Source organism: Doryrhamphus excisus, chromosome 19 (assembly GCF_030265055.1).
Source record: "Doryrhamphus excisus isolate RoL2022-K1 chromosome 19, RoL_Dexc_1.0, whole genome shotgun sequence".
NCBI classification, from domain to species: Eukaryota; Metazoa; Chordata; class Actinopteri; order Syngnathiformes; family Syngnathidae; genus Doryrhamphus; species Doryrhamphus excisus.
Genome location: NC_080484.1, coordinates 15,223,673 through 15,247,650, shown reverse-complemented (window position 1 = coordinate 15,247,650; position 23,978 = coordinate 15,223,673). Strand labels below are relative to the sequence as shown.

Genomic DNA, 23,978 nt, shown 5'->3' with positions numbered 1-23,978 from the left:
AGGAGAGCAAAGGGGGAGGAGCTTAAGTGTGAGGTTGTGTGAGGTTGTGTGATGTTTGAGTGTGCGGTGGACTTACTTGACTGCCTCGCGAGGAAGGAAGGAAGGAAGGAAAGAAAGAAGATCTTTCTCCCATCAACACACATCATGGGTGACTTTTCCTTCATTTCTTCTTCTACATTCCTTTGGAAAAAAGCAACTTGACTCTGCCGGGATTCTTTTTTCTTTCACTTTCATTCTTCTCAGCCTGCGTGTACTTGATCAGCACGTATCGTAAACGGGTACCCTCTTCTTTCTACATATTATACATATGATATTTAGTGATGGAGATATGCTAACTAGTGATATACTGTATGCAGTATTTATATCTTTATATATATCTTATATATCTTATATATATATATATCTTTATATATTTTATCTTTTTCACCCATGTTTCCACTAAAAGGATTTTATCATTCACTTTCTTTTGCTTGTTTTTCATAATATGATGACTAAAAGACTTTTTTTTCTTTCACTAAAATTTGTCCTCGTAATCGTCTCATAATATTGCACATCTTTTAATATTTTCGACTTTATTATTTTGACTTTATTCTTTTAAAATCGTAACCTTTTCCCCAACTTGTTCCAAAAAAAAGACCGCTTTATTATTATTTTTTAGTTTGTTTCTCCTAACATTAAGACTTTAAAAAATATCATATTTTTTTATATTTAATATTATTATTATTATTATTTTATTTAATATTTATTAAATATTCACCCCCCAAATCGTGTTGCAATGTTTTTGTCATTATTACACAACTTCATATTTTGACATAATTCTCAGAAAAGGACACCTTTTTTAATATATATTAATTTATATATTTTAATATATAATTAATATAATTATAAAAAATATATTTTTAAAAATTCTATAATAATATAATTATATAATATTTTATATTATATATAATATAATATTAATATATATATTTAATATTTCCGATTGATTTCACTCTAGTAACACTGAAGCTTTTTCTGCAACCTCATTTTCCAAAAATGATAACTTTCTCATATTGTGACTTTAAAAAAATGTATTTTTGAACAAAATGCTACTAAAATGATATTATTGGTCTTCGTCATGTTTGTTCACTTTGTTCAACTTTTTGAGCAAACTTTACTTTTTTTTCTGAATATTTTGACCTGGATTTTGTCAAATGGTGATTTTTACCATTTGGTTTATTTGAATTATTAATTCAAATAAACATAATAATAAATTAACTAACCCCATAACGATGTGTGTGTGTGTGTGTGTGTGTGTGTCAGCCATGGAGTGCATCAAAAACTGCTGCCATTCCCTCCTGACGAGGCATCGGAAGGACGACGAGGCCGCTCCTCCAGGTAAGCAAACGCCACGTCGTCACGCCGGCATGACGCTGGAATGATGTGATTTCCTTTTCCCTTCGAAGGCCTCACCGTCAAACCCGGGGCCCCCGAAGACTACCTCCTGTCTAAGCTGCCCCCTGACGGCAAGGAGGTCCCCTTTGTCCTCCCCACCCTCAAAGCCTCCTATGTGCAACCCGGAGTTTCCTCCCACCTCTGGCGTGGGATGCCAGGTATGTGCGGCGCCTGGGGAGTGTTTGATTCTGTGCTTGTCATACTTGATCGCACACGGTGCAAATTAGCGCAGCCTCCTTTGTTGTGGTTTCCTCGCCCTTTGGCTCTTGGAGGCCAGCATGTTTTGGGAAGGGACGTTTCATTTGTTTACTTTTACATTCACTATCGTTTTCTTGCACTTTTGGAAGGATCAGCTTGGGACGCCATGTGCACTATTTATAAAAAGGTGCCGCAAGGCATGCCGGAGTGCTTCCTGCTTCCCAGCATATATTCTGTATGAGTACGCGTACATCATTAGATGACCAACACGTAGAAGAAGCCATTCTTCAGGCCAAACAATCAAATTAAAGACTAATGTGAAACACTTCTATGCTAGGACTACGTTATGCTAGCCATAGCATTTCAGTATGTGGAATCAAACTATGGAACGGATTGAGTAAGGAAGTCAAACAATGCACAACGATGAGCCAATTCAAGAAACAAGACAAGCAGTTGTCGGTATGTGACAAAAAATAAAATAAATTAAAAACAAAAAATTAACTTAAATAAAATTTAAATAAATAAAAATTAAATAAATAAAATAAAAAAAACAAATACAAACTGAAACTATATGAGAAAGTTAAATATATATATTGTATATATAATAATATATAATACAAAATAAAACCTTAAACTATATTAGGAAAGCAGGAAGTGAACAAATGTAACAGTTACTGATTGTAAAAGTACCAACCAAAGTACTACTTTGGTACATGACTAAAAAAAAAATTAATTGTTTTTTAATTTTACTTTTTTCTATTTTTAATTCTTAAAAAAATTATAACCATATTTTTTATAATCATTTATAATATTTATAATAATATATTTTTTAATTAATTTTAAACTATATTAGGAAAGCAGGAAGTGAACAAATGTAACAGTTACTGATTGTAAAAGTACCAACCAAAGTACTACTGCGGTACGTGACTAAAAAAAAAAATTAATTGTCTTTTAATTTTTTTTTTAATTTTCATTCTTAAAATAATTATAACAATATTTTTTATAATCATTTATAATATTTATAATAATTTTTTTTTATTAATTTTAAACTATATTATGAAATCAGGAAGTGAACAAATGTAACAGTTACTGATTGTAAAAGTACCAGATGGAGGGGTAGGATTTAATAAGCTTTGCTTCTTCCTACTCCTTTTGGACATGTGGAACTGTGAACTGATTATGGGATGCATTCAATTGTAATCTGATGCATCTTCAAATGAAATTAAACCATTACCATAATTTAAAAATTGAATAGTTTTGGGGTAAAAAAAATAATAAATTCCGTGAAAAAAAAATAAAATTTTATTTACAGGAATGTGTCATGAATCGGGTGACTGAGGTCAGGTTTTGTGTGTTTGGGTGGTCTCGGCCGCCCTTTCATTGAAATCAGCTCAATGAGGCGTGATGACGCAAGACCAGGATGTCCTGTTGGGACTAGAATGGACCTTTTCACCTCTGGTCTCTCCTGTCTAAGGTCCAGTGAGCTGCGCGTACGCTCACAGGAAGGCCGAGTTGCTGGACGCCGCCGCCGCGTCGTCAGCCTACACCTCCGAGTCCAACCTACTGGGCGGGGACAGCGGGAGGAGGAGCAGCAGGACACGCCCCCCAGGTAGAGTAGCATGACTTAGCAACGACGGCGAGTGTTTTCAATGAAAGGCAAAGACGATTTTCAGGAAACTTGCAGTGAAGCCGACTAACCGCTTTTCTTCTTCCTGGTCTCTGATGTCAACTGTTGCTAGGCAGATTCTATCTTCAATCCCAAAGCCATTTTTTTGCTATTCAAGCTTTTCAGTAGCGGCCATTTTTCATTGTTTTGATTGATCTTTCTAGGGTACGTTTCAGGAAAATATCAGCTCCCAACTAGAAAAGGGAGAAAAATAGCCTAACTTTCACTTTGCACTGAACATTTTGCTGAATTTGCCCAAAAATTGAACTAATTGGCTGCTTGTTGCTAGGCAGAATTTGCTCTAGTGACCCATAAACAGTCAATATAATTGATAGCATAACAGCTAAAAACTGAACTAAAATTGTAGCTAGCTAGCAGCTGCTACACATTTTCTCCTGTTTACTGTCCTGGCTGCTTGTTGCTAGGCAGAATTTGTACTTATGGCCCATAAACAGTTGATGTAATTGATAGCATAAAAACTAAAAAATATACTACGATTGTAGCTAGCTAACAGATGCTACACGTTTCCTGTCCTGGCTGCTTGTTGCTAGGTAGAATTTGCTCTAGTTGCCCATAAACAGTCGATATAATTGATAGCATAACAGCTAAGAACTGAACTACGATTGTAGCTAGCTAACACCTGCTACAGATTTCGTCCTATTTACTGTCCTGGCTGCTTGTTGCTAGGCAGAATTTGTACTTATGGCCCATAAACAGTTGATGTAATTGATAGCATAACGGCTAAAAAAATTAACTACAATTGTAACTAGCTAACAGATGCTACACGTTTACTGTCCTGGCTGCTTGTTGCTAGGCAGAATTTGCTCTAGTGGCCCATAAACAGTCGATATAATTGATAGCATAACAGCTAAAAAACAGCTTTTTTTGAGGTACATTAAACATAATTTTTGATGAGGACAAAATGTACCATGTTTTTTTTATCACCCCCCCCCCCCCCCCCTCCACCCCCACCCCCACAGATGATCCCGGACGCTTGACCATGTCCATGTTTGAGCTGAGCAGCCACGACAGTCACTACCTACAGGTCGGACTCTTTCCTTATGGCTTGAAGGCATGAGCTAGCATGAGCTAGCGTGAGCTAGCGGGGGTGATAACCTGCCTTGGTTTCGCTTTGTCGTCCCCGGCAGGGCTTTGAGTCGATGTCCAGCGTGGCCAGCACGCCGTCCTCCTCCGTCATGGACTCCTTTCAGCGCGGCGCAGGTACCACCGCACACCATCTTCTGGCTTCCTTTTCTCTGCTCCAATCACGCCCTGTTGCTAGGCAGACTTCATATGCTATTTCCTTAACAGAGGACAGGGAGAGTCGGCAGGAACAGGCAATATTTCTTTATTTCACATAAATGCTGAGCTAAATGCTAAAGTTGTTGTTACGGCGTTAGGCTCCACCCCTTCTTTCTCACCCCATCACGTCCACCAATCAGCTTCTTGCGTTCTTCTGAACTGTTCTTATTTGTGGACTTCCTTTCCAACTTCCTGTTAGCACGCCCGTTAGCATGCCTGAGTGGATCCCAAATGTTGCGGCATTCCCACAAAGCGTCTGTTGTTGTGTTGTCCCTCAGAGTGCGTCCCCCATCGGGGGTGGCTGTGTGTGCGTCTGAGCTACCGGCAGCAAATGGAGCAGGTGTGGATCACCTTGGTGCAGGTAAGCTTACACCCCAAATGGCCGCCCAATGGACCCCATTGTCTCAGCCCCCCCTGGACACTCTCAATGGACCCTCTGTGTGCGCACAGGAAGTGCTGATCAAAGCTCTTGAAGGTCAGGGGTCGACGTGAGAGAGGGAAAGTCCATTATGGCACAGATTTGGGGGGCGGGGCCAATGTTTTCAGTGACATTGTGGTGTCAAAAATTATCTCAATTTTATTCAAAAAGCCATTTAAACCACACTTGTTGCTAGGCAGAATTCATGCTAGTGGCCCATAAAGAGTTGCTATAATTCATAGCAAAACAGCTAAAAACTGAACTAAAATTGTAGCTAGCTAGCAGCCGCTACACATTTTCTCCTATTTACTGTCCTGGCTGCTTGTTGCTAGGCAGAATTTGTACTTATGGCCCATAAATAGTCGATATAATTGATAGCATAACAGCTAAAAACTGAACTACTATTGTAGCTAGCTAACAACCGCTACACATTTCCTCCTATTTACTGTCCTGGCTGTTTGTTGCTAGGCAGAATATGTACGTATGGCCCATAAACAGTCGATATAATTGATAGCATAACAGCTAAAAACTGAACTAAAATTGTAGCGAGCTAACAGCCGCTACACATTGCCTCCTATTTATTGTCCTGGCTGCTGGTTGCTAGGCAGAATTTGCTCTAGTTGCCCATAAACAGTTGATGTAATTGATAGCATAAAAGCTAAAAAATTAACTACGATTGTAGCTAGCTAACAGCCGCTACACATTTCCTCCTATTTACTGTCCTGGCTGTTTGTTGCTAGGCAGAATTTGTACATATTGCCCATAAACAGTTGATGTAATTGATAGCATAACAGCTAAAAAATTAACTACGATTGTAGCTAGCTAACCGATACTACACGTTTACTGTCCTGGCTGCTTGTTGCTAGGCAGAATTTGCACTAGTTGCCCATAAACAGTTGATGTAATTGATAGCATAAAAGCTAAAAAATGAACTACGATTGTAGGTAGCTAATAGATGCTACATGTTTACTGTCCTGGCTGCTTGTTGCTAGGCAGAATTTGTTGTAGTGGCCCATAAACAGTTGCTATAATTCATAGCAAAACACCTAAAAACTGAACTAAAATTGTAGCTAGCTAGTAGCCGCTACACATTTTCTCCTGTTTACTGTCCTGGCTGCTTGTTGCTAGGCAAAATTTGCTCTAGTTGCCCATAAACAGTTGATGTAATTGATAGCATAAAAGCTAAGAAATTAACTACGATTGTAGCTAGCTAACAGCCGCTACACATTTCCTCCTATTTACTGTCCTGGCTGCTTGTTGCTAGGCAGAATTTGTACATATTGCCCATAAACAGTTGATGTAATTGATAGCATAACAGCTAAAAAATTAACTACGATTGTAGCTAGCTAACAGATGCTACACGTTTACTGTCCTGGCTGCTTGTTGCTAGGCAGAATTTGCACTAGTGGCCCCCATAAACAGTCGATATAATTGATAGCATAACACCCAAAAATTTAACTAAAATTGTAGCTAGCTAGCAGCCGCTACACATTTTCTACTATATACTGTCCTGGCTGCTTGTTGCTAGGCAGAATTTGTACTTATAGCCCATAAACAGTTGATGTAATTGATAGCATAACAGCTAAAAAAAAGCTTTTTATGAGGTACATTAAACATAATGTACCATGTTTTTTTCCATCACAGCGCCCTCTGGCGGCTGTAGATGGATACTGACATCATAGCTGAACCTTCTATTTGTGTCACTTATGTGTTTTTGCTTCAGTGTTCCGAAGTCAAGCTTCCCAAGGACGGCCTTGTGAGGCCACAGATCCGAATCCACGGAACCATCAGCATTCCCAAAGCCGTGCACTTCAAGAGCTCCGTCAAGGAGTATAGCCAGGTACGCACGGCGCAGCCTGGCTAATGGACGTGGCTAAAATGCTAACATGCTAACATACCGTGTAGGTACTCAGGGAAGAGTCCTTTTCCCCGAGTGACTTTCTTCATGCTTGTGATTGGCTCGCTTGGCCTGCCGGTCCCAGGAAGTGTTTTTATTTTTGGCGGGTGTGGTGTTTGTTTGCTAAGCTAACCTGCAGCATCCACGCAGGTGTTACCTCGCCGTCCTTCATGAGACATCCTGACCTTTGGGTCCTTTGGGTCCTTTCTTTCCTGCAGCACACCTCCTTCATGGAGACCTTCGTGTTCGCTCTGAGCCTCCAGGCCTTGCGACGGAGCGCCCTGATCCTCCGGCTGCGGACGCACGGCCCCAGAAAAGCCACGCTGGCCGAGGGCATCCTCTCGCTGCGGCAGCTGGGCCCCGAGGAGACGGAACACTGGCTGCCCCTCGCCGCTCCATCCTCGGTGAGTACTCCACGTTGCATCTCATTCCCCCGGCAAACAAAGTCAAGATCCGAAGTTCAGAAACATTCCTGGTGGCCTACGTAGGCGTTCCTGGTCTTCCTGGTTTGTTCAAAATGCCGTCCAACCCGCCGTGCAGCTGCCACCGCTAAGATTGCAGTAAAGCCATGTTCCGGATTTACTGCTTGTTATCTGTGTCGTCTGTACACACACACGTCACCATGGCAACAAGCTTCCTAGACACACGCCACACAAAATACTGGATGATTTCTTCTCAGAATATTTGACATTTTTACAGAAAAAAAATATCAATATGTATTTTTTTCTTCCAAACATTTATTTCTTCGATAAATATCCAAATAAAAAATACAACTTTACTGTATTTACATAGGAGCAGGACTTCATGAAGTACCATTTTCATGTTTTTTCTTCCAGAATACACTTTTTTACAAAATATACAACTTTTAAAAAATCTTACTTTTTTATATGATATTGGACTTTTCTAGAAAAAATGCTACTTTTTATTGATTTTTTATTTTTTCAAATTGTGGTATTTTGGGTGGGAAAACGTGCAATTTAGTTTCAACAATATCTGACTCTTTTTCTTTCATCTTTTTTTCTTTATTCCTTCCACATTATTTTTTAATATACAACAAAGATATTTTTCTTCAAAAAATACAACCTATTTTTCTTGGGAATTTTTTTTTTTATAATTTTTGTATCAAAAATATATGAATTTTTTCTTAAAATAAATAATGAAATATCCAACTGTATTGTCATAGAGGTATGACTCCATACTTTTTTCCTGCAAAATACACTTTTTTTAAATATGCAAATTTTGAATCACAATGATATGATATTTTCCTTAGAAATATATACCTTTTAAAATAAAAACAATATGATGTATTTTTGTAATATTTTTTTTTTTTAATTCAACTCATTTTCTTTTTTTTCAAGCAAAACTTTTCTCCCCAAAAATACCAAAATGTCGCTGGACAACAGGCACATTTTTAAAATATATTTTATATAAGACCGTTTTTCTAAAAAAAAAAATCATCTTTTTTTCTCAGATATCAGACTTGGCTAGAAAAAAAAATCCAACTGTTTTTGAAATATTATTATTTATTTTTTAAAATCAGAAATATATGATTATTTTCCTTAGAAATACACATATTTTAAAATAAAAATTTATAATTAAAAATTTGAAATTTGAAATTTTGTATTTTTCTAATAAATATAAATGGTTTCCTCAGATATTGGACATTTCCTAAGAAAACGATACTGCTGTTTTTGTTTCTTCCTTGCAAAACCCTTTTCCACAAAAAAATCCCAAATTTTGCTGGAAAAACATGCACATTTTTTTATTGAAAAACATTGAACGCTGTATCAATTTTTTTCAACTTTTTCATCATAAATAAATGATTTTCTTGTCTTTAAAAATATACAACCTTTTAGTAATAAATCTGTGATTAAAAGTGCTTTGAGGTAGTGTACTTTTGTAGAAAAAAAACGCAAGTGTTATTTTCTTTCAATATTGAATGTTTTATCATAAAATGCCAAGAAAATATGAAAATGTCCCAAGGTTGTCGTCCAGTAAAAAGGTGGGCTGGTCTAGCGAGCCGCTTGTGGACGTTTTGTTGCCAGACGCAGCGAGGTCTGTCATTTGGGCCAAAGAGGTGACCAGACGTTGCTGTGTTGCAGGCGAGCGGCTGTGAGCTCCACGTGGTCATCTGCTTCCAGCCCGCCTGCAGACGCGTTCAAGTCCAAGGCCTCTCCGCCCGACACCTGCCGCCGTGCTCGGCGCCCCTCCCTCCAGGTAAGGACGTGGACGGAAGGGCGGAGCTTGTCAAGGCGCACACCAACTGTCTTCTTTGCAGCCTACATGGTCACGCTGGAGCTTCACCGGGTGGACCATCAGGGGACCAAGACCAAGACGGCAGCCCTCAAGGCCGTCGGGGGGCAGTGTCAGTGGGCGGAGACTTTCCACTTCCCTGTGGCCGCCTTAGACCCCGCCTGCTGGCTGTCAATCAATCTCTACAGCTACAACTCGGTCAAGAGGAAGCGATGTCTGGGACAGGTGAGACGGGTTAACTAAAATGATGATTTATTTTTCTATTTATTTATCTATTATTATGATTTCCATGATCATATGTTATGATTTATTTATATATCAAAATGATGATTTATTTTTCTATTTATTTATCTATTATTATGATTTCCATGATCATATGTTATGATTTATTTATATATCAAAATGATTATTTATTTTTCCATATTTTTATGCCACATTTCACCAGGCAAATTCTAAATCATTATTAATTATTGATTAGTTTTTTATTTGTATTAAATCTCTGCATTATTTATCTATTATTATGATTTCAATTATCATGATATGTTATAATTTACTTATATCAAAATTATGATTTATTTTTCCATATTTTTATGCCATGTTTCACCAGGCAAATTCTAAATAATTATTAATTATTGATTAGTTTTTTATTTCTTTTAAATCTCTGCATTATTTAGCTATTATTATGATTTCCATTATCATGATATGTTATCATTTACTTATATCAAAATTATTATTTATTTTTCCATATTTTTATGCCATGTTTCACCAGGAAAATTCTAAATAATTATTAATTATTGATTAGTTTTTCATTTGTATTAAATCTCTGCATTATTTATCTATTATTATGATTTCCATTATCATGATATGTTATGATTTACTAATATCAAAATTATGATTTATTTTTCCATATTTTTATGCCATGTTTCACCAGGCAAATTCTAAATAATTATTAATTATTAATTAGTTTTTTATTTCTTTTAAATCTCTGCATTATTTATCTATTATTATGATTTCCATTATCATGATATGTTATAATTTACTTATATCAAAATTATGATTTATGTTTCCATATTTTTATGCCATGTTTCACCAGGCAAATTCTAAATCATTATTAATTATTGATTAGTTTTTTATTTGTATTAAATCTCTGCATTATTTATCTATTATTATGATTTCCATTATCATGATATGTTATAATTTACTTATATCAAAATTATGATTTATTTTTCCATATTTTTATGCCATGTTTCACCAGGCAAATTCTAAATAATTATTAATTATTGATTAGTTTTTTATTTCTTTTAAATCTCTGCATTATTTAGCTATTATTATGATTTCCATTATCATGATATGTTATGATTTACTTATATTAAAATGATTAATTTTTCCATATTTTTATGCCACATTTCACCAGGCAAATTCTAAATCATTATTAATTATTCATTAGTTTTTTATTTGTATGATATCTCCGCATTATTTATGTGTTATTATGATTTCAATTATCATGATATGTTATGATTTACTTATATCAAAATTATGATGTATTTTTCCATATTTTTATGCCATGTTTCACCAGGCAAATTCTAAATAATTATTAATTATTGATTAGTTTTTTATTTGTATTAAATCTCTGCATTATTTATCTTTTATTATGATTTCCATTATCATGATATGTTATGATTTACTTATATCAAAATGATAATTTCTTTCTTTCATTTTTTCAAGGCCTTGTTCATTATTGCGTCTTTTCCAGAAATGACTTTCTTCAGGGTTCCGAAAAAATGGCCCCCGGGGGGGGGGCTTGACAGGATTTCATGTTGTTGCAGGTCCAGCTTGGACTACAGAGTGCGAGTCCTGACGCCGTGTCTCAGTGGAAGGACGCCATGGCTCACCCCGAGAAGGTGGTTTCGGCGTGGCACCGTGTCACCTGACGGGACCTGGCGGGACCTGACATTTGGGTGGCTTGGATTGAAGGATTGCTTTTTTTTTTTAAGTGAACAAACATTTCAACGACACGGCAAGAGTGCTGTTGTTTATTCAATTCCAAGAAGACACTTTGTAGCACTTTTATTTTTGATAGCGTCCTAGCAATAAAAGTAGGCGGGGTTAGCTTTGTCCTGACGGGAAGCGTTAGTCACGCGGCCATAAAGGGACCGGCTGGGGAAATAGGTCAGCACGTGGGAACACGGCTCTGTGGCGAAAGAGGTCATTGATTGAGAAAGTGCAGAACCGCCCCCCCCCTTACTGACCCCCCCACCCCCCTGTGGAGAACATCTTGTGTTGGATTCAGTAAAAGCCACAATTTCACTGCCAATTTCAGCCTCATTTCAACCCCCAAAGCCCCTAAATCGTTTTTGGGAAATGGCCAACAATCATTTCCAAGATGGGGGGGTCAAGCGGCGGTGGGACGACGACATCACGTTTTTTTTACCTCCATCAGCAGAGATATAGAGGAGCTGTCAATGAGTTGACTATTTTTTTTGCTCATTTAATCCTTAGTCGGGCGACACGGCGGTCTAGTGGTTAACGCGCAGACCTCGCAGCTAGGAGACCAGGGTTCAATTCCACCCTCGGCCATCTCTGTGTGGAGTTTGCATGTTCTCCCCGTGCATGCGTGGGTTTTCTCCGGGTACTCCGGTTTCCTCCCACATTCCAAAAACATGCTAGGTTAATTAGCCACTCCAAATTGTCCATAGGTATGAATGGAATGTGAGTGTGAATGGTTGTTTGTCTATATGTGCCCTGTGATTGGCTGGCCACCAGTCCAGGGTGTACCCCGCCTCTCGCCCGAAGACAGCTGGGATAGGCTCCAGCACCCCCGCGACCCTCGTGAGGAAAAAGCGGTAGAATTTGAATGAATGAATGAATAATCCTTCGGTGTCGGCCATTTTGGATCATTTTGACTGATCTTTCACGACACACGGAATATTGTTTTCCATGGATATATAAACACCTAGATTAGACTCCCATCTTTTATCAACAAAAATACTTTGTTTATACCTTTTTTTTTTGTTCTTTAGTAGGTACGTTTCAGGAAAATATCAGTTCCCAACTAAAACCTGCTGCTTCACTTTTCACTTTGTCATAAATATTTGTTGCTTTTTGTGACCGCTCCAGTATCTAAACCAAAAAAAGTCATCAGAAGAGAAGCAGGGAACACGAATGAAGTGTCAATAATGCGTGTAGCGCCCCCTATGGGTTGTGATGAAAATGTTTGTATATTATTTTACAAGAATAACATTGTCATATTATAAGGAGAAAACAAAACCCTATTTTGGCAGCATTAAGTGGAAATATTAAAGAAAAAATATGATATTTATTGAAATGGGTTCATGAGGACAACATTAAACAAATATAAAATGTAATTTTTTAAAGAAAAAAGTTCTAATGTTCTGGAAATTATGACGTCAATATTACAAGAAGCACACTTACAAAGATTATTTAAGAATAAAGTCGAAATATCCGACGCAATATCGCTCCCTCGCTATATCACGATCGTCCCCAAATGACTTCTTAATTAATGATGACTAATAATAGACTAATAATAGACTATGGTCTATTATTATGGTCTATTATTAGTCAACACTAGGAAATACCAGTCATACACAATGTCGTATTCTGGTCGCTAGGTGGCAGCAGTGAGTAACAGTTGAGAATGGCTGTTCTGTTTGACAAATTCATTTCTAACTGTGATTCAAAAGCCCGCAAAATTCAAGATCCAGGTCCGTTAAAACAAAAGTATGCTAATCACACACACACACCGACATTTATCTTAGCGACGAGTCACTCCATCATTCTTGTTTACTTTGCTGCTATGAATGGTTTTGCAATCCGCCCTCGCTAATGACGTTTTTTTTTTTTAGATTGGAAATTCCAGACACACCTCGACCTTAATTAGGCTCTTCTCAAGTAAAGGTGACGGCATACGGCAGGAATTTTGTTTCTTTTCTGACATGACGTCATAAAGTCCCGTTTGGAGGAAGATTTTCCAGCATGGAAAATATCTGAATGATTTTCAATCATTAGACGGTGTTTAGTTACGTTAAAAGAAAAACGTTAAGCACTAGGACCATGGTGGAAACGGCCGCTCAAGTTTGCGGAAGCTTGTTTCCTTTGAGCCCGCCTACAAGCTCATTGATTGGCTCTTCGGGTTTTTCTTTTTTTTTTATTGGCTGTCACTTCCCGGGTCCCTTTATATGTACCTGTGTTTGGCTAGTTTGGCTAGTTGGCTAGCAGTCCGTGTTCATTTGCAGTCTAAGTTGCTAAAATGTTTGTTTGAGCGTTTGTCGCGTTACTTATTATTATATTTTGTATGTAGATATTTCATTTATAATAACATTTCTGTGCCTGTGTGTGTGTTTACGTATGCTTCGTTTCAGTGACTTCATAGGGGACGCTCATAGAACAGTGGCGCCGCTGTGTGGTTATAGTTGAAATTGCAGCCTAGGCACACCCACTCTGAATCACAAAGTGTGCTTGGAGGTGTGTTTAAGTGTTGTGCACATGTGTAGCTGTAGTGTGTGTGTGTGTGTGTGTGAGACATGTTGATTCAGGAGTGGAGCAGGTAGCAGCAAGTATTTCTAACAATGGATACACAGAATGTAACAATTCTAAGGGAAGGATTCCTGGTAAAAAGGGTGAGTATATACACGTATAAAAATGTGCGTCCTATCAGGGTCATTTTGGTGTTGTTGTGTAAAAGCGCGTGTCCTATCAGGGTCACCTGGTGCACAACTGGAAGGCCCGCTGGTTCGTGCTGACGCCAGACAAGCTGATCTACTACAAGTACGAGGGCGGCAAAAGGGACTCGTGCCAGCGAGGAAAGATCATGATGAAGGATTGTGTCGTCACGTGTCCCTTCCTCGAGTACGACAATCGACCGGTGAGGCTTGGTGACGTCATACTTTCGTATATATAATAGAAAAATCTTACACAAACGGAAATAATGACCCATAAAAAGTTAGGACAAATAAGATTTTTGGGTTATAATGTGCTAATTTGCTAGTTATTCAATATTATTAATAAAATAAATAAATAAATACATTCAATAAATAAATTCAATAAATACATAAATATTATTCAATAAAAATGAATGTGAGTGTGAATGGTTGTTTGTCTATATGTGCCCTGTGATTGGCTGGCCACCAGTCCAGGGTGGACCCCGCCTCTCGCCCAAAGACAGCTGGGATAGGCTCCAGCACCCCCCGCGACCCTCGTGAAGAAAAAGCGGTAGAAAATGAATGAATGAATGAATTTTAATAAATGTAAATTCAATAAATAATATTCAATAAATATGAATGTGAGTGTGAATGGTTGTTTGTCTATATGTGCCCTGTGATTGGCTGGCTACCAGTCCAGGGTGTACCCCGCCTCTTGCCCCAAAGTAGCTGGGATAGACTCCAGCACCCCCGAAAATAATTAGAAATGGACATTTTGAACACCATAAAAATATGAATCACCTGTAAAAACTGATATGAATAATATTTGCCATGATTTTGTGTGACAGATTGAATGAATAATAACAGCATAGCATGTGACTCGCTGCTGAGTCATGCGGAGAGAGACGTGAATTAATCTATTAATTTATAATAATAATAAAAAGATTAATTAATAATAATAACATTATTATTATTAGTCACCAAGCACTCTGAGCCTAGCGTGTAATAAGGGCATACCCCGCTGTTGTTACCTCTCCGTCCTAGCTGGTGTTCAGGCTCCAGACAAGGAACGGCGTGGATCACTTCCTGGAGGCGTGTTCCCGGGAGAAGCGCGACGAGTGGGCGGCCGACATCACGGCGGCCGTGGACAAGCTGGGTGGGGAAGAAGGAAGCGGGCGGCGGACGCCCGACGTCTCTCAGCCGCACAACATCAACCTGAGGTGGACTCTTTGTGGCTCATTTGGCGTATGGGCGTGCCTTCTCATATGGCCTTCTTCTTCTTCTTCTTCTTCTAGCAAAGTCCTGGAGTCCATGTATGACCTTCACAGCGGGATTAACATGACCAACCACGTGGAGCAAGGACGCACCTACAGCAACTGTTTCTCAGGTCCGTCCCACGACCGTCCTCCCCCATTCCAAAAACATGCTAGGTTAATTAGCCACTCCAAATTATCCATAGGTATGAATGTGAGTGTGAATGGTTGTTTGTCTATATGTGCCCTGTGATTGGCTGGCCACCAGTCCAGGGTGTACCCCGCCTGTCGCCCGAAGACAGCTGGGATAGGCTCCAGCACCCCCCCCACGACCCTCGTGAGGATAAGCAGTAGAAAATGAATGATTATTATTAAATTATTTTAATTTTTAATTTTTAATTTTTTATTTTTTATTTTTTATTTTTTATTTTTTATTTTTTATTTTTTATTTTTTATTTTTTATTTTTTATTTTTTATTTTTTATTTTTTATTTTATTTTTATTATTATTTTTTTATTATTTATTATTATTTTTTTTATTTTTTTTTATTTTATTTAACAACGTTTATTTAGATTTTTTCATAAGCAATTTTTTGTGTTAAATCTAATGTACAATTACTATTTTTTTATTAATGAAAAGTGAATATAACAATTAGTGATAATTATTAGCAAGAGTATTATCATAAAAACTATTAATTAGTAGTAAGCTTATTTAAAAAAATGAGTTTTTATTTTTATTAATACTAGCAATATTTCTTTTTAATCTTTTATTGGTCAACTTTATAGTTTTTCTGTTTCTAAATAGAATAAGTTGGCTCCAGATATGAGGAGATATTTGATATGGATGTCACTGAGGGGGTGTGGGGGGCTGACGCTGTGGGTGGTTGATGTTCAGGCTCGGCGGTGGTGGACTGGCTGGTGTTCATGCAGCTGGTTGTCACCCGAGCCGAGGCGGTGACGCTGGCGTCCGCCCTGCTGGAGGAGGGCTTCCTGAGGACCGTCGGCCTGAGGAGCGTGGAGGCCCTCCGCACCGCCGGCCCGGGCGAGCAGTTCACGGACGACTCCACGGCGCTCTACAGCTTCGTGAGTGGCGGCACACGTCTACTACTTGTCTTAGACTTGTCTTTGACTTGTCTACGACTTGTCTTCTAGTCGTCTACTTCTCGTCTTTGACCTGTCTTCTGCTTGTCTACAACTTGTCTATGACTTGTCTACTACTTGTCTACTACTTGTCTTCTACCTGTCTTCTACCTGTCTTCTACCTGTCTTCTACCTGTCTTCTACCTGTCTACGACTTGTCTTTGACTTGTATTCTACTTGTCTACTTCTTGTCTATGACTTGTCTACGACTTGTCTTTTTCTTGTCTACTTCTTGTCTACTTCTTGTCTTTGACTTGTCTTTGACTTGTCTTCTACTTGTCTACGACTTGTCTTCTACTTGTCTACAACTTGTCTACTTCTTGTCTTTGACTTGTCTTTGACTTGTCTTTGACTTGTCTTCTACTTGTCTACGACTTGTCTTCTACTTGTCTTTGACTTGTCTTTGACTTGTCTTCTACTTGTCTACGACTTGTCTTCTACTTGTCTACAACTTGTCTACTTCTTGTCTTTGACTTGTCTTTGACTTGTCTTCTACTTGTCTACGACTTGTCTTCTACTTGTCTACAACTTGTCTACTTCTTGTCTACTTCTTGTCTTTGACTTGTCTTTTACTTGTCTACGACTTGTCTACGACTTGTCTTCGACTTGTCTACGACTGTTCTACTTGTCTTCTACGCACTTGTCTTTGACTTGTATTCTACTTGTCTACTACCTGTCTTTGACTTGTCTACGACTTGTCTTCTACTTGTCTATGACTTGTCTACGACTTGTCTACTTCTGTTCTACAACTTGTCTTCTACTTGTCCACGACTTGTCCACGACTTGTCTTCTACTTGTCTACGACTTGTCTACGACTTGTCTATGACTTGTCTACCACTTGTCTTCTACTTGTCTATGACTTGTCTACGACTTGTCTACAACTTGTCTACTTCTGTTCTACGACTTGTCTTCTACTTGTCCACGACTTGTCTATGACTTGTCTTCTACTTGTCTACGACTTGTCTACGACTTGTCTTCGACTTGTCTACGACTTGTCTATGACTTGTCTATGACTTGTCTACGACTGTTCTATTTGTCTTCTACGTACTTGTCTTCGACTTGTATTCTACTTGTCTACTACCTGTCTTTGACTTGTCTAAGACTTGTCTAAGACTTGTCTACTTCTTGTCTATGACTTGTCTACGACTTGTCTTCTACTTGTCTAGGACTTGTGTATGACTTGTCTACGACTTGTCTTCGACATGCCTACGACTGTTCTATTTGTCTTCTACTACTTGTCTTCGACTTGTCGACTACTTGTCTATTACTTGTCCACTTCTTGTCTACTACTTGTCTTCGACTTGTCTTTGACTTGTCGACTACTTGTCTTGGACTTGCTTTCAACTTGTCTACGACTTGTAGTCTACTACTATCATGTCAAACTCAAGCATATCATGCCTGTAAATAATGCCTTTTTTCTATTGCTTTATATTTCAATATTATCACTATTAATATTCATTTAGTTTCACTTTTTTGACTAGTTATTCATTCATTCATTTTCCATCGCTTATCCTCACGAAGTCTCGGTATACAAGAATACGTGACATTTGTTCATCGTGTTTCCTCGCCATCCCAGTCAGACACTTTGAAGAAGAGAGGCAGCGTGAAGGCCCAGACGTCGTTGTCCGCCGTGGAGCTGAGCGGTGACGTCATCAAGAGAGGTTACCTGCTCAAGCAGGTAAGACCATCCTCTTTTTTTTTTTTTTTTACCCGTCTCAGCGTCTCGGCGTCACGTGTCCACCATCAGGGACACAGGAGGAAAAACTGGAAGATTCGACTCTTTGTGCTGCGATCACCACCGTCTTTCCTTCACTACTACGACCCCGCCAAGGTCAGGAACACGCAGGTCTTTCTTCCGGTAGTCCCGTCACACGTCAAGCCGGTCCTACTGTCTCCTTCCAGGATGACGTCAGCCCCGTCGGAGGATTCGCACTCCGAGGCTCCCTGGTCTCCTCGCTGGATGACAACGGCGTTCCCTCGGGTGGGTCTTTCCTCAATACTTCTGGTGTTCCTAATGTTGTGGCTGTTTCATGTGTGTCGTGCAGGAGTGAAAGGCAACGTTCAAGGTAACCTGTTCAAGGTCATCACGCAGTCAGACAGGCACTACTTCATCCAGGCTCCCAGCCACCAGGACAAGATGGAGTGGATCGACGCCATCCGGGAGAACACATAGGGGGGCCCGCTCCGGTAGCTACATGTTCCACTCGCTTCCGTGTCCTTCTTTTTTCTGGGATTTTCACATGAAACGTAACATTCCCTTGGCGTTGCGCTCTCGACTTGACGAGTCAGAACATTGGCGATCCTTCGTCAGACTTTTTCTTGCTTCACAGCCACAAGAACAAGCCAAGACACATTTAGCTGCGATAAACAAGTCATAAAAAGCTTGTCATTTTGTGAGGAAAACATGGAAAATTGTTTAGGAATTTAGGAAAGCTAATAAAATCCTGCTTTTATGTGAATAAATACATGAGATCATGAGCTTCATTTTAGGAGATGGATCATTTTATGGCAATTAGGTCAGAATATTATTACAAAAACACGTCATGAGATGAGAATAAAGTCCAAATATTATTACGCTTTATGGGGAATATTATGAAGGAAAAAAGTTATTATACAAGAAGAAAGTGGGAATTAATGTTGGATGAGAATTTGGTGGGAATGTTACAAGAAAAAATTTTATGAGACAGGATTTTTGAGGAAGGGTATTATGTGGTGATAAAATCCTGCTTTTATGTGAATAATAATATAGAATATATGATAATTATGAGTATTTAGGAGAAAAACAAATCTTCCTTTTTAGGAGATAGATCATTTTATGCCAATCGTGGGGATATTGCTAGAAAAAGAAGTCATTTGATGAGAAAAAAATCAAAATATTATGAGGAAAAAAATGTCATTGTATGAGAATAAAATGGGAATATTTCAGGATTCATGTTGTAATGTTAGGGGAAAAAAAGTCCCAATTTTAGGGGGATAAAATAAAAATATGATGAGAATGTAGTTGGAATATTCCCAGAAAAATATTGAATATACTTAAATAAAGTGCAAATATTATGACGCTTTATGGGGAATATTATGCGAAAAAAAAGTTGTCATTGTTTGAGAATAAAATGGGAATATTTTAGGATTCATGTTGTAATGTTAGTAGAAAAAAAGTCCCAATTTTAGGGGGATAAAATAAAAATATGAGAATGTAGTTGGAATATTTCCAGAAAAAAAATATTGAAAATACTTTGATGAGAATAAAGTCCAAATATTATGACGCTTTATGGGGAATATTATGAACAAAAAAAGTTATTATACGAGAATAAAGTGGGAATTAATGTTGGATGAGAATTTGGTGGGAATGTTACAAGAAAAAAATAATAAAAGTTTTAATTTTATGAGACAAAATTTTTTAGGAAGGGTATTATGTGGTGATAAAATCCTGCATTTATGTGAATAATAATATAGAATATATGATAATTATGAGTATTTATGAGAAAAAACAAATCTTCATTTTAGGAGATGTATCATTTTATGCCAATCGTGGGGATATTGCTAGAAAAAGAAGTCATTTGATGAGAAAAAAATCAAAATATTATGACGCTTTATGGGGAATATTATGAGGGAAAAAAATGTCATCGTATGAGAATAAAATGGGAATATTTTAGGATTCATGTTGTAATGTTAGTAGAAAAAAAGTCCCAATTTTAGGGGGGTAAAATAAAAATATGAGAATGTGGTTGAAATATTTCCAGAAAAAAGACATTGAAAATACTATATAATAATAATATATAATAATAGAATAAAGTCCAAATATTATGACGCTTTATGGGGAATATTATGAACAAAAAAAGTTATTATACGAGAATAAAGTGGGAATTAATGTTGGATGAGAATTTGTTGGGAATGTTACAAGAAAAAATAATAAAAGTTTTAATTTTATGAGACAAGATTTTTTAGGAAGGGTATTATGTGGTGATAAAATCCTGCATTTATGTGAATAATAATATAGAATATATGATAATTATGAGTATTTATGAGAAAATAAATAAAATAAAAAAAATAAAAAAATAAAAATATGATAAGAATGTAGTTGGAATATTCCCAAAAAATATTGAATTTACTTAAATAAAGTGCAAATATTATGACGCTTTATGGGGAATATTATGCAAAAAAAAAGTTTGAGAATAAAATGGGAATATTTCAGGATTCATGTTGTCATGTTAGGAGGAAAAAAAGTCCCAATTTTATTGGAATAAAGTAAAAATATGATGAGAATGTAGTTGGAATATTCCCAGAAAAATATTGAATATACTTAAATAAAGTGCAAATATTATGACGCTTTTTGGGGAATATTATGGGAAAAAAAGGTTGTCATTGTATGAGAATAAAATGGGAATATTTCAGGATTCATGTTGTAATGTTAGGGAAAAAAAGTCCCAATTTTAGGGGGATAAAATAAAAATATGATGAGAATGTAGTTGGAATATTCCCAGAAAAATATTGAAAATACTTAAATAAAGTCCAAATATTATGACGCTTTATGGGGAATATTATGCGAAAAAAAATTGTCATTGTATGAGAATAAAATGGGAATATTTTAGGATTCATGTTGTAATGTTAGGAGAAAAAAAGTCCCAATTTTAGGGGAGTAAAATAAAAATATGAGAATGGAGTTGGAATATTCCTACTTTGATGAGAATACAGTCAAAATATTATGACGCTTTATGAGGTAAAAAAGGTCATTATATGAGAATAAAAGGAATATTTTAGGATTTATGTGGTAATGTTAGGAGAAAAAAAGTCCCAATTTTAGGAGTGTAAAATAAAAATATGATGAGAACATAGTTGAAATATGAGAATGTAGTTGGAATATTCCCAGAAAAAATATTGAAAATACTTAAATAAAGTGCAAATATTATGACGCTTTACAGGGAACATATACAGAGTTAAATCACATTTTATTCTCATGAGAACTGAGCATGAATATGAATATGAATGTGACATCAATGTGAATAATGTCCTTCTACTTTAGTGGTGGCTGAGGAAGGAGAATAAAAGCAGGAGGAGATGCTCGTATGATTTCAAAATAAGACTGCAGTATGAAATGTATGGAAGAATATAGAATATTGACGAGTCAGCACGTTGAAGGCACTTTGCGTGATTCCAAACACGACAAAGCTCATGAATCCCCCACACCTCCAGCCCATCACGCCACCTTGGTGAGGTGCACGTCCCCAAAGACCCGCAAGGCGGTGAGGCTGTCCAGCTGAGGAAGACGATGGCTGAAGCCGCACAGAGGCTGGCCGTCCACCAGGATGCGAAACTGCTGGTGCTCGCAAACGATCTCCATCTAAGGACAAGGTGAGATTCATCTTATGATGACGGACTAATGTTCCAAGAAGACACGAGGAAGCGGAAAATACCTTAAAGGGCTCTCCGGGTGCAAACGGGAAGAAGGAGAGGATGTTTTCAGCACGACCCCACTTCCCAGCCAATCGGGCGTTACGCTGCACGGCCTTGTCCGGGAAGCTGACCTTCAACTGGAGACCCACGTCGCCCTCTCGCTCCTCCGACTCCGACTCCTCCTCATCTTCGTCTCTCTGCGGCTTACTGGACACCACCACTTCCATGCTGCACCAAAAAAAAACAAAACAACGGTACCTAGACACTGCTATGCTTTGCTGTGATGCGTCATATGTCATTTCTTGAACATGCAAACTCCACACAGAGATGGAGTTTCCAAGACATTCCAAGAAGAAGAGTAAGATCAAAATAGTTGAAAAATGTAAAAAAAACAACTGCAGAAATAGGGAAATAAAAACTTAATTTAATAATATTTAATAATAATTTAATAATAGCACTTTTACAAGAATAAAATCAAAATATTGCAGTAAAAAATGTGTATTCTAAGCAGAAAGAAAGTAGCCATTTTACCAGAATAGACTTGTAACATTATGAGGAAAAATAATATCATTTTAGGAGCATAGACTTCAAGTATTGCAGAAAAAATATATTCTTCTTTTTAAAGGCAGAATTAATGAAAAACAAAAAAAAGAACATACATTTGTTTATGGAAAATTAGGTCGGGGAAAAGTTACAAAATTACAAAAGTCAAAATTATGAATTAAGAAAAAAAAGTCCAAATATTGTGGGAAAAAAAATTGTATTCTAACGAGAAAAAAATAGCAGTTTTACCAAAATAACTTTGTCTAAAGTTAAAGTCAAAATAGTTGAAAAATGTAAACAAACAACAGTAGAAATAGGGAAATAAAAACAGCTGCAATAATAAAATCATCAAGAATAAAATCAAAATATTGCAGTAAAAAAATGTGTATTCTAAGCAGAAAGAAAGTAGCCGTTTTACCAGAATAGGCTTGTAACATTATGAGGAAAAATAATATCATTTTAGCAGCATATACTTCAAGTATTGCAGAAAAAATATATTCATTTTTTTAAGGCAGAATTAATGAAAACAAACAAAAGAACATACATTTGTTTATGGAAAATTAGATCGGGGAAAAGTTATAATATTATGAGACTTAAGTCAAAATTAAGAAAAAAGTCCAAATATTGTGGGAAAATATTGTATTCTAACAATAAAACAATAGCAGTTTTACCAGAATAACTTTGTCTAAAGTTAAAGTCAAAATAGAAAGTCAAAATAGTTAAAAAAATACATTTGTTTATGGAAAATTAGGTCGGGGAAAATTATATTATTATGAGACTTAAGTCAAAATTATGAATTAAGAAAAAAAGTCAAAATATTGTGGGAAAAAAATTGTATTCTAATGAGAAAAAAATAGCAGTTTTATCAGAATAACTTTGTAATATTGTGAGGAAAAAAATTTGTATAATATAATGATATGAGATACGATATGAGATACGATATACGTATGATATATGATACGATATGAGCTGATCCGATTTCTTCCCACATTCCAAAACATGCGGAGTTCCACAAGAATCAATGTTTTGCCCTCTTCTGTTTAACATTTACATGCTGCCGCTTGGCGACACCATTGGCTAACATGAGATTAGCTTTCACTGTTACGCTCAGTGATGATATATGATATATGATATGAGATAGGATATGATATATGATGATATAATATAATAAAAATATGTCATTTTTAAAGTCAGAATATTCTGAAAAACAAAACGTAAATTTTTCAATGGAAAATTAGATTGGGGAAAAATTATAATATTACGGTAATAAGTCAGAATTATGAGAAGAAAGTTGAAAATATTGAAAAATTCAAACCGCACCAACATCATTTTACCAGAATAAAGTCCACAAAAGGAGTATTACCAGGAAAGGCTACCAGGACTAGCAAACATTCATGCTGAAACAACAATACCACGGTCGAGCCGTGCCGTGTGTGATGCCCTGCGTCAATCAACCCACCTCTTGGGTTTCTTATCCACGATTCCCATCACCACCAGCTTCATGGAAGGCCGCAGACCGCCCTTTATCTCTCCGATGTACTCCCCCTGTCAGACAATGCGTGCAGAATAAAGAAATAAAATGCTTTTTTTTTTGTGAAACAAAGAAAAGGAAGCTTCATACATTGGCTTTTTTGTCCGTGCAGTCCTCCATTCCACTCAGGGTGTGACGCAGTGTGGCGGCTTTGAGAGGGGATGCCAAGGAGGACTGGTTCTGCCTCCAGCCTGTTGCCATAGAAACAACCTCCCTATGAGGCACTGACAGTGCAGAGACAGGTATCTTGTACAAAACAAAATGTGGGCATGTTTTCCCTGCATCTTTTTTATTAA

General features: G+C 37.2%; 3 protein-coding genes across 3 annotated transcripts; 2 read left to right on the top strand and 1 right to left on the bottom strand.

Moving 5' to 3' along the window:
- The first annotated feature begins 44 nt into the window (after positions 1–44).
- LOC131107211 (tandem C2 domains nuclear protein) lies at positions 45–13,530 on the top strand. The gene is made up of 12 exons (XM_058057023.1): positions 45–148; positions 1,303–1,377; positions 1,446–1,592; positions 3,107–3,241; positions 4,279–4,343; positions 4,447–4,519; positions 4,879–4,961; positions 6,742–6,858; positions 7,134–7,319; positions 9,018–9,132; positions 9,194–9,393; positions 10,995–13,530. The coding sequence occupies exons 1-12, from the start codon at positions 52–54 to the stop codon at positions 11,097–11,099; spliced, it is 1,398 nt and encodes a 465-aa protein (XP_057913006.1). The 5' UTR covers positions 45–51; the 3' UTR covers positions 11,100–13,530.
- plek2 (pleckstrin 2) lies at positions 11,131–18,819 on the top strand. Its single transcript, XM_058057029.1, has 9 exons — positions 11,131–13,805; positions 13,886–14,050; positions 14,871–15,046; positions 15,122–15,213; positions 15,973–16,160; positions 17,794–17,895; positions 17,965–18,048; positions 18,120–18,198; positions 18,263–18,819. The coding sequence occupies exons 1-9, from the start codon at positions 13,755–13,757 to the stop codon at positions 18,388–18,390; spliced, it is 1,065 nt and encodes a 354-aa protein (XP_057913012.1). The 5' UTR covers positions 11,131–13,754; the 3' UTR covers positions 18,391–18,819.
- Positions 18,704–23,891, bottom strand: si:ch211-10a23.2 (Galectin-related protein A-like). Its single transcript, XM_058057049.1, has 4 exons — positions 23,773–23,891; positions 23,611–23,696; positions 21,629–21,836; positions 18,704–21,555 (listed from the first exon to the last, which is right to left on the bottom strand). The coding sequence occupies exons 1-4, from the start codon at positions 23,881–23,883 to the stop codon at positions 21,412–21,414; spliced, it is 549 nt and encodes a 182-aa protein (XP_057913032.1). The 5' UTR covers positions 23,884–23,891; the 3' UTR covers positions 18,704–21,411.
- Between the last annotated feature and the right edge of the window lie 87 nt (positions 23,892–23,978).

Bases quoted from the DNA above. Each gene is read 5' to 3' on its own strand.
- plek2 (XM_058057029.1), top strand. From the start codon at position 13,755: ATGGATACACAGAATGTAACAATTCTAAGGGAAGGATTCCTGGTAAAA. The intron at 14,051-14,870 runs GTGAGGCTTGGT...TCTCCGTCCTAG, and splicing joins TCGAGTACGACAATCGACCG to CTGGTGTTCAGGCTCCAGAC. The intron at 18,199-18,262 runs GTGGGTCTTTCC...TGTGTCGTGCAG, and splicing joins TGACAACGGCGTTCCCTCGG to GAGTGAAAGGCAACGTTCAA.
- LOC131107211 (XM_058057023.1), top strand. From the start codon at position 52: ATGTTTGAGTGTGCGGTGGACTTACTTGACTGCCTCGCGAGGAAGGAA. The intron at 1,593-3,106 runs GTATGTGCGGCG...CTCCTGTCTAAG, and splicing joins CCTCTGGCGTGGGATGCCAG to GTCCAGTGAGCTGCGCGTAC. The intron at 7,320-9,017 runs GTGAGTACTCCA...GCTGTGTTGCAG, and splicing joins CCCTCGCCGCTCCATCCTCG to GCGAGCGGCTGTGAGCTCCA.
- si:ch211-10a23.2 (XM_058057049.1), bottom strand. From the start codon at position 23,883: ATGGCAACAGGCTGGAGGCAGAACCAGTCCTCCTTGGCATCCCCTCTC. The intron at 23,697-23,772 runs GTATGAAGCTTC...ATTGTCTGACAG, and splicing joins GCACGGACAAAAAAGCCAAT to GGGGAGTACATCGGAGAGAT. The intron at 21,556-21,628 runs GTATTTTCCGCT...CCTTGTCCTTAG, and splicing joins CACCCGGAGAGCCCTTTAAG to ATGGAGATCGTTTGCGAGCA.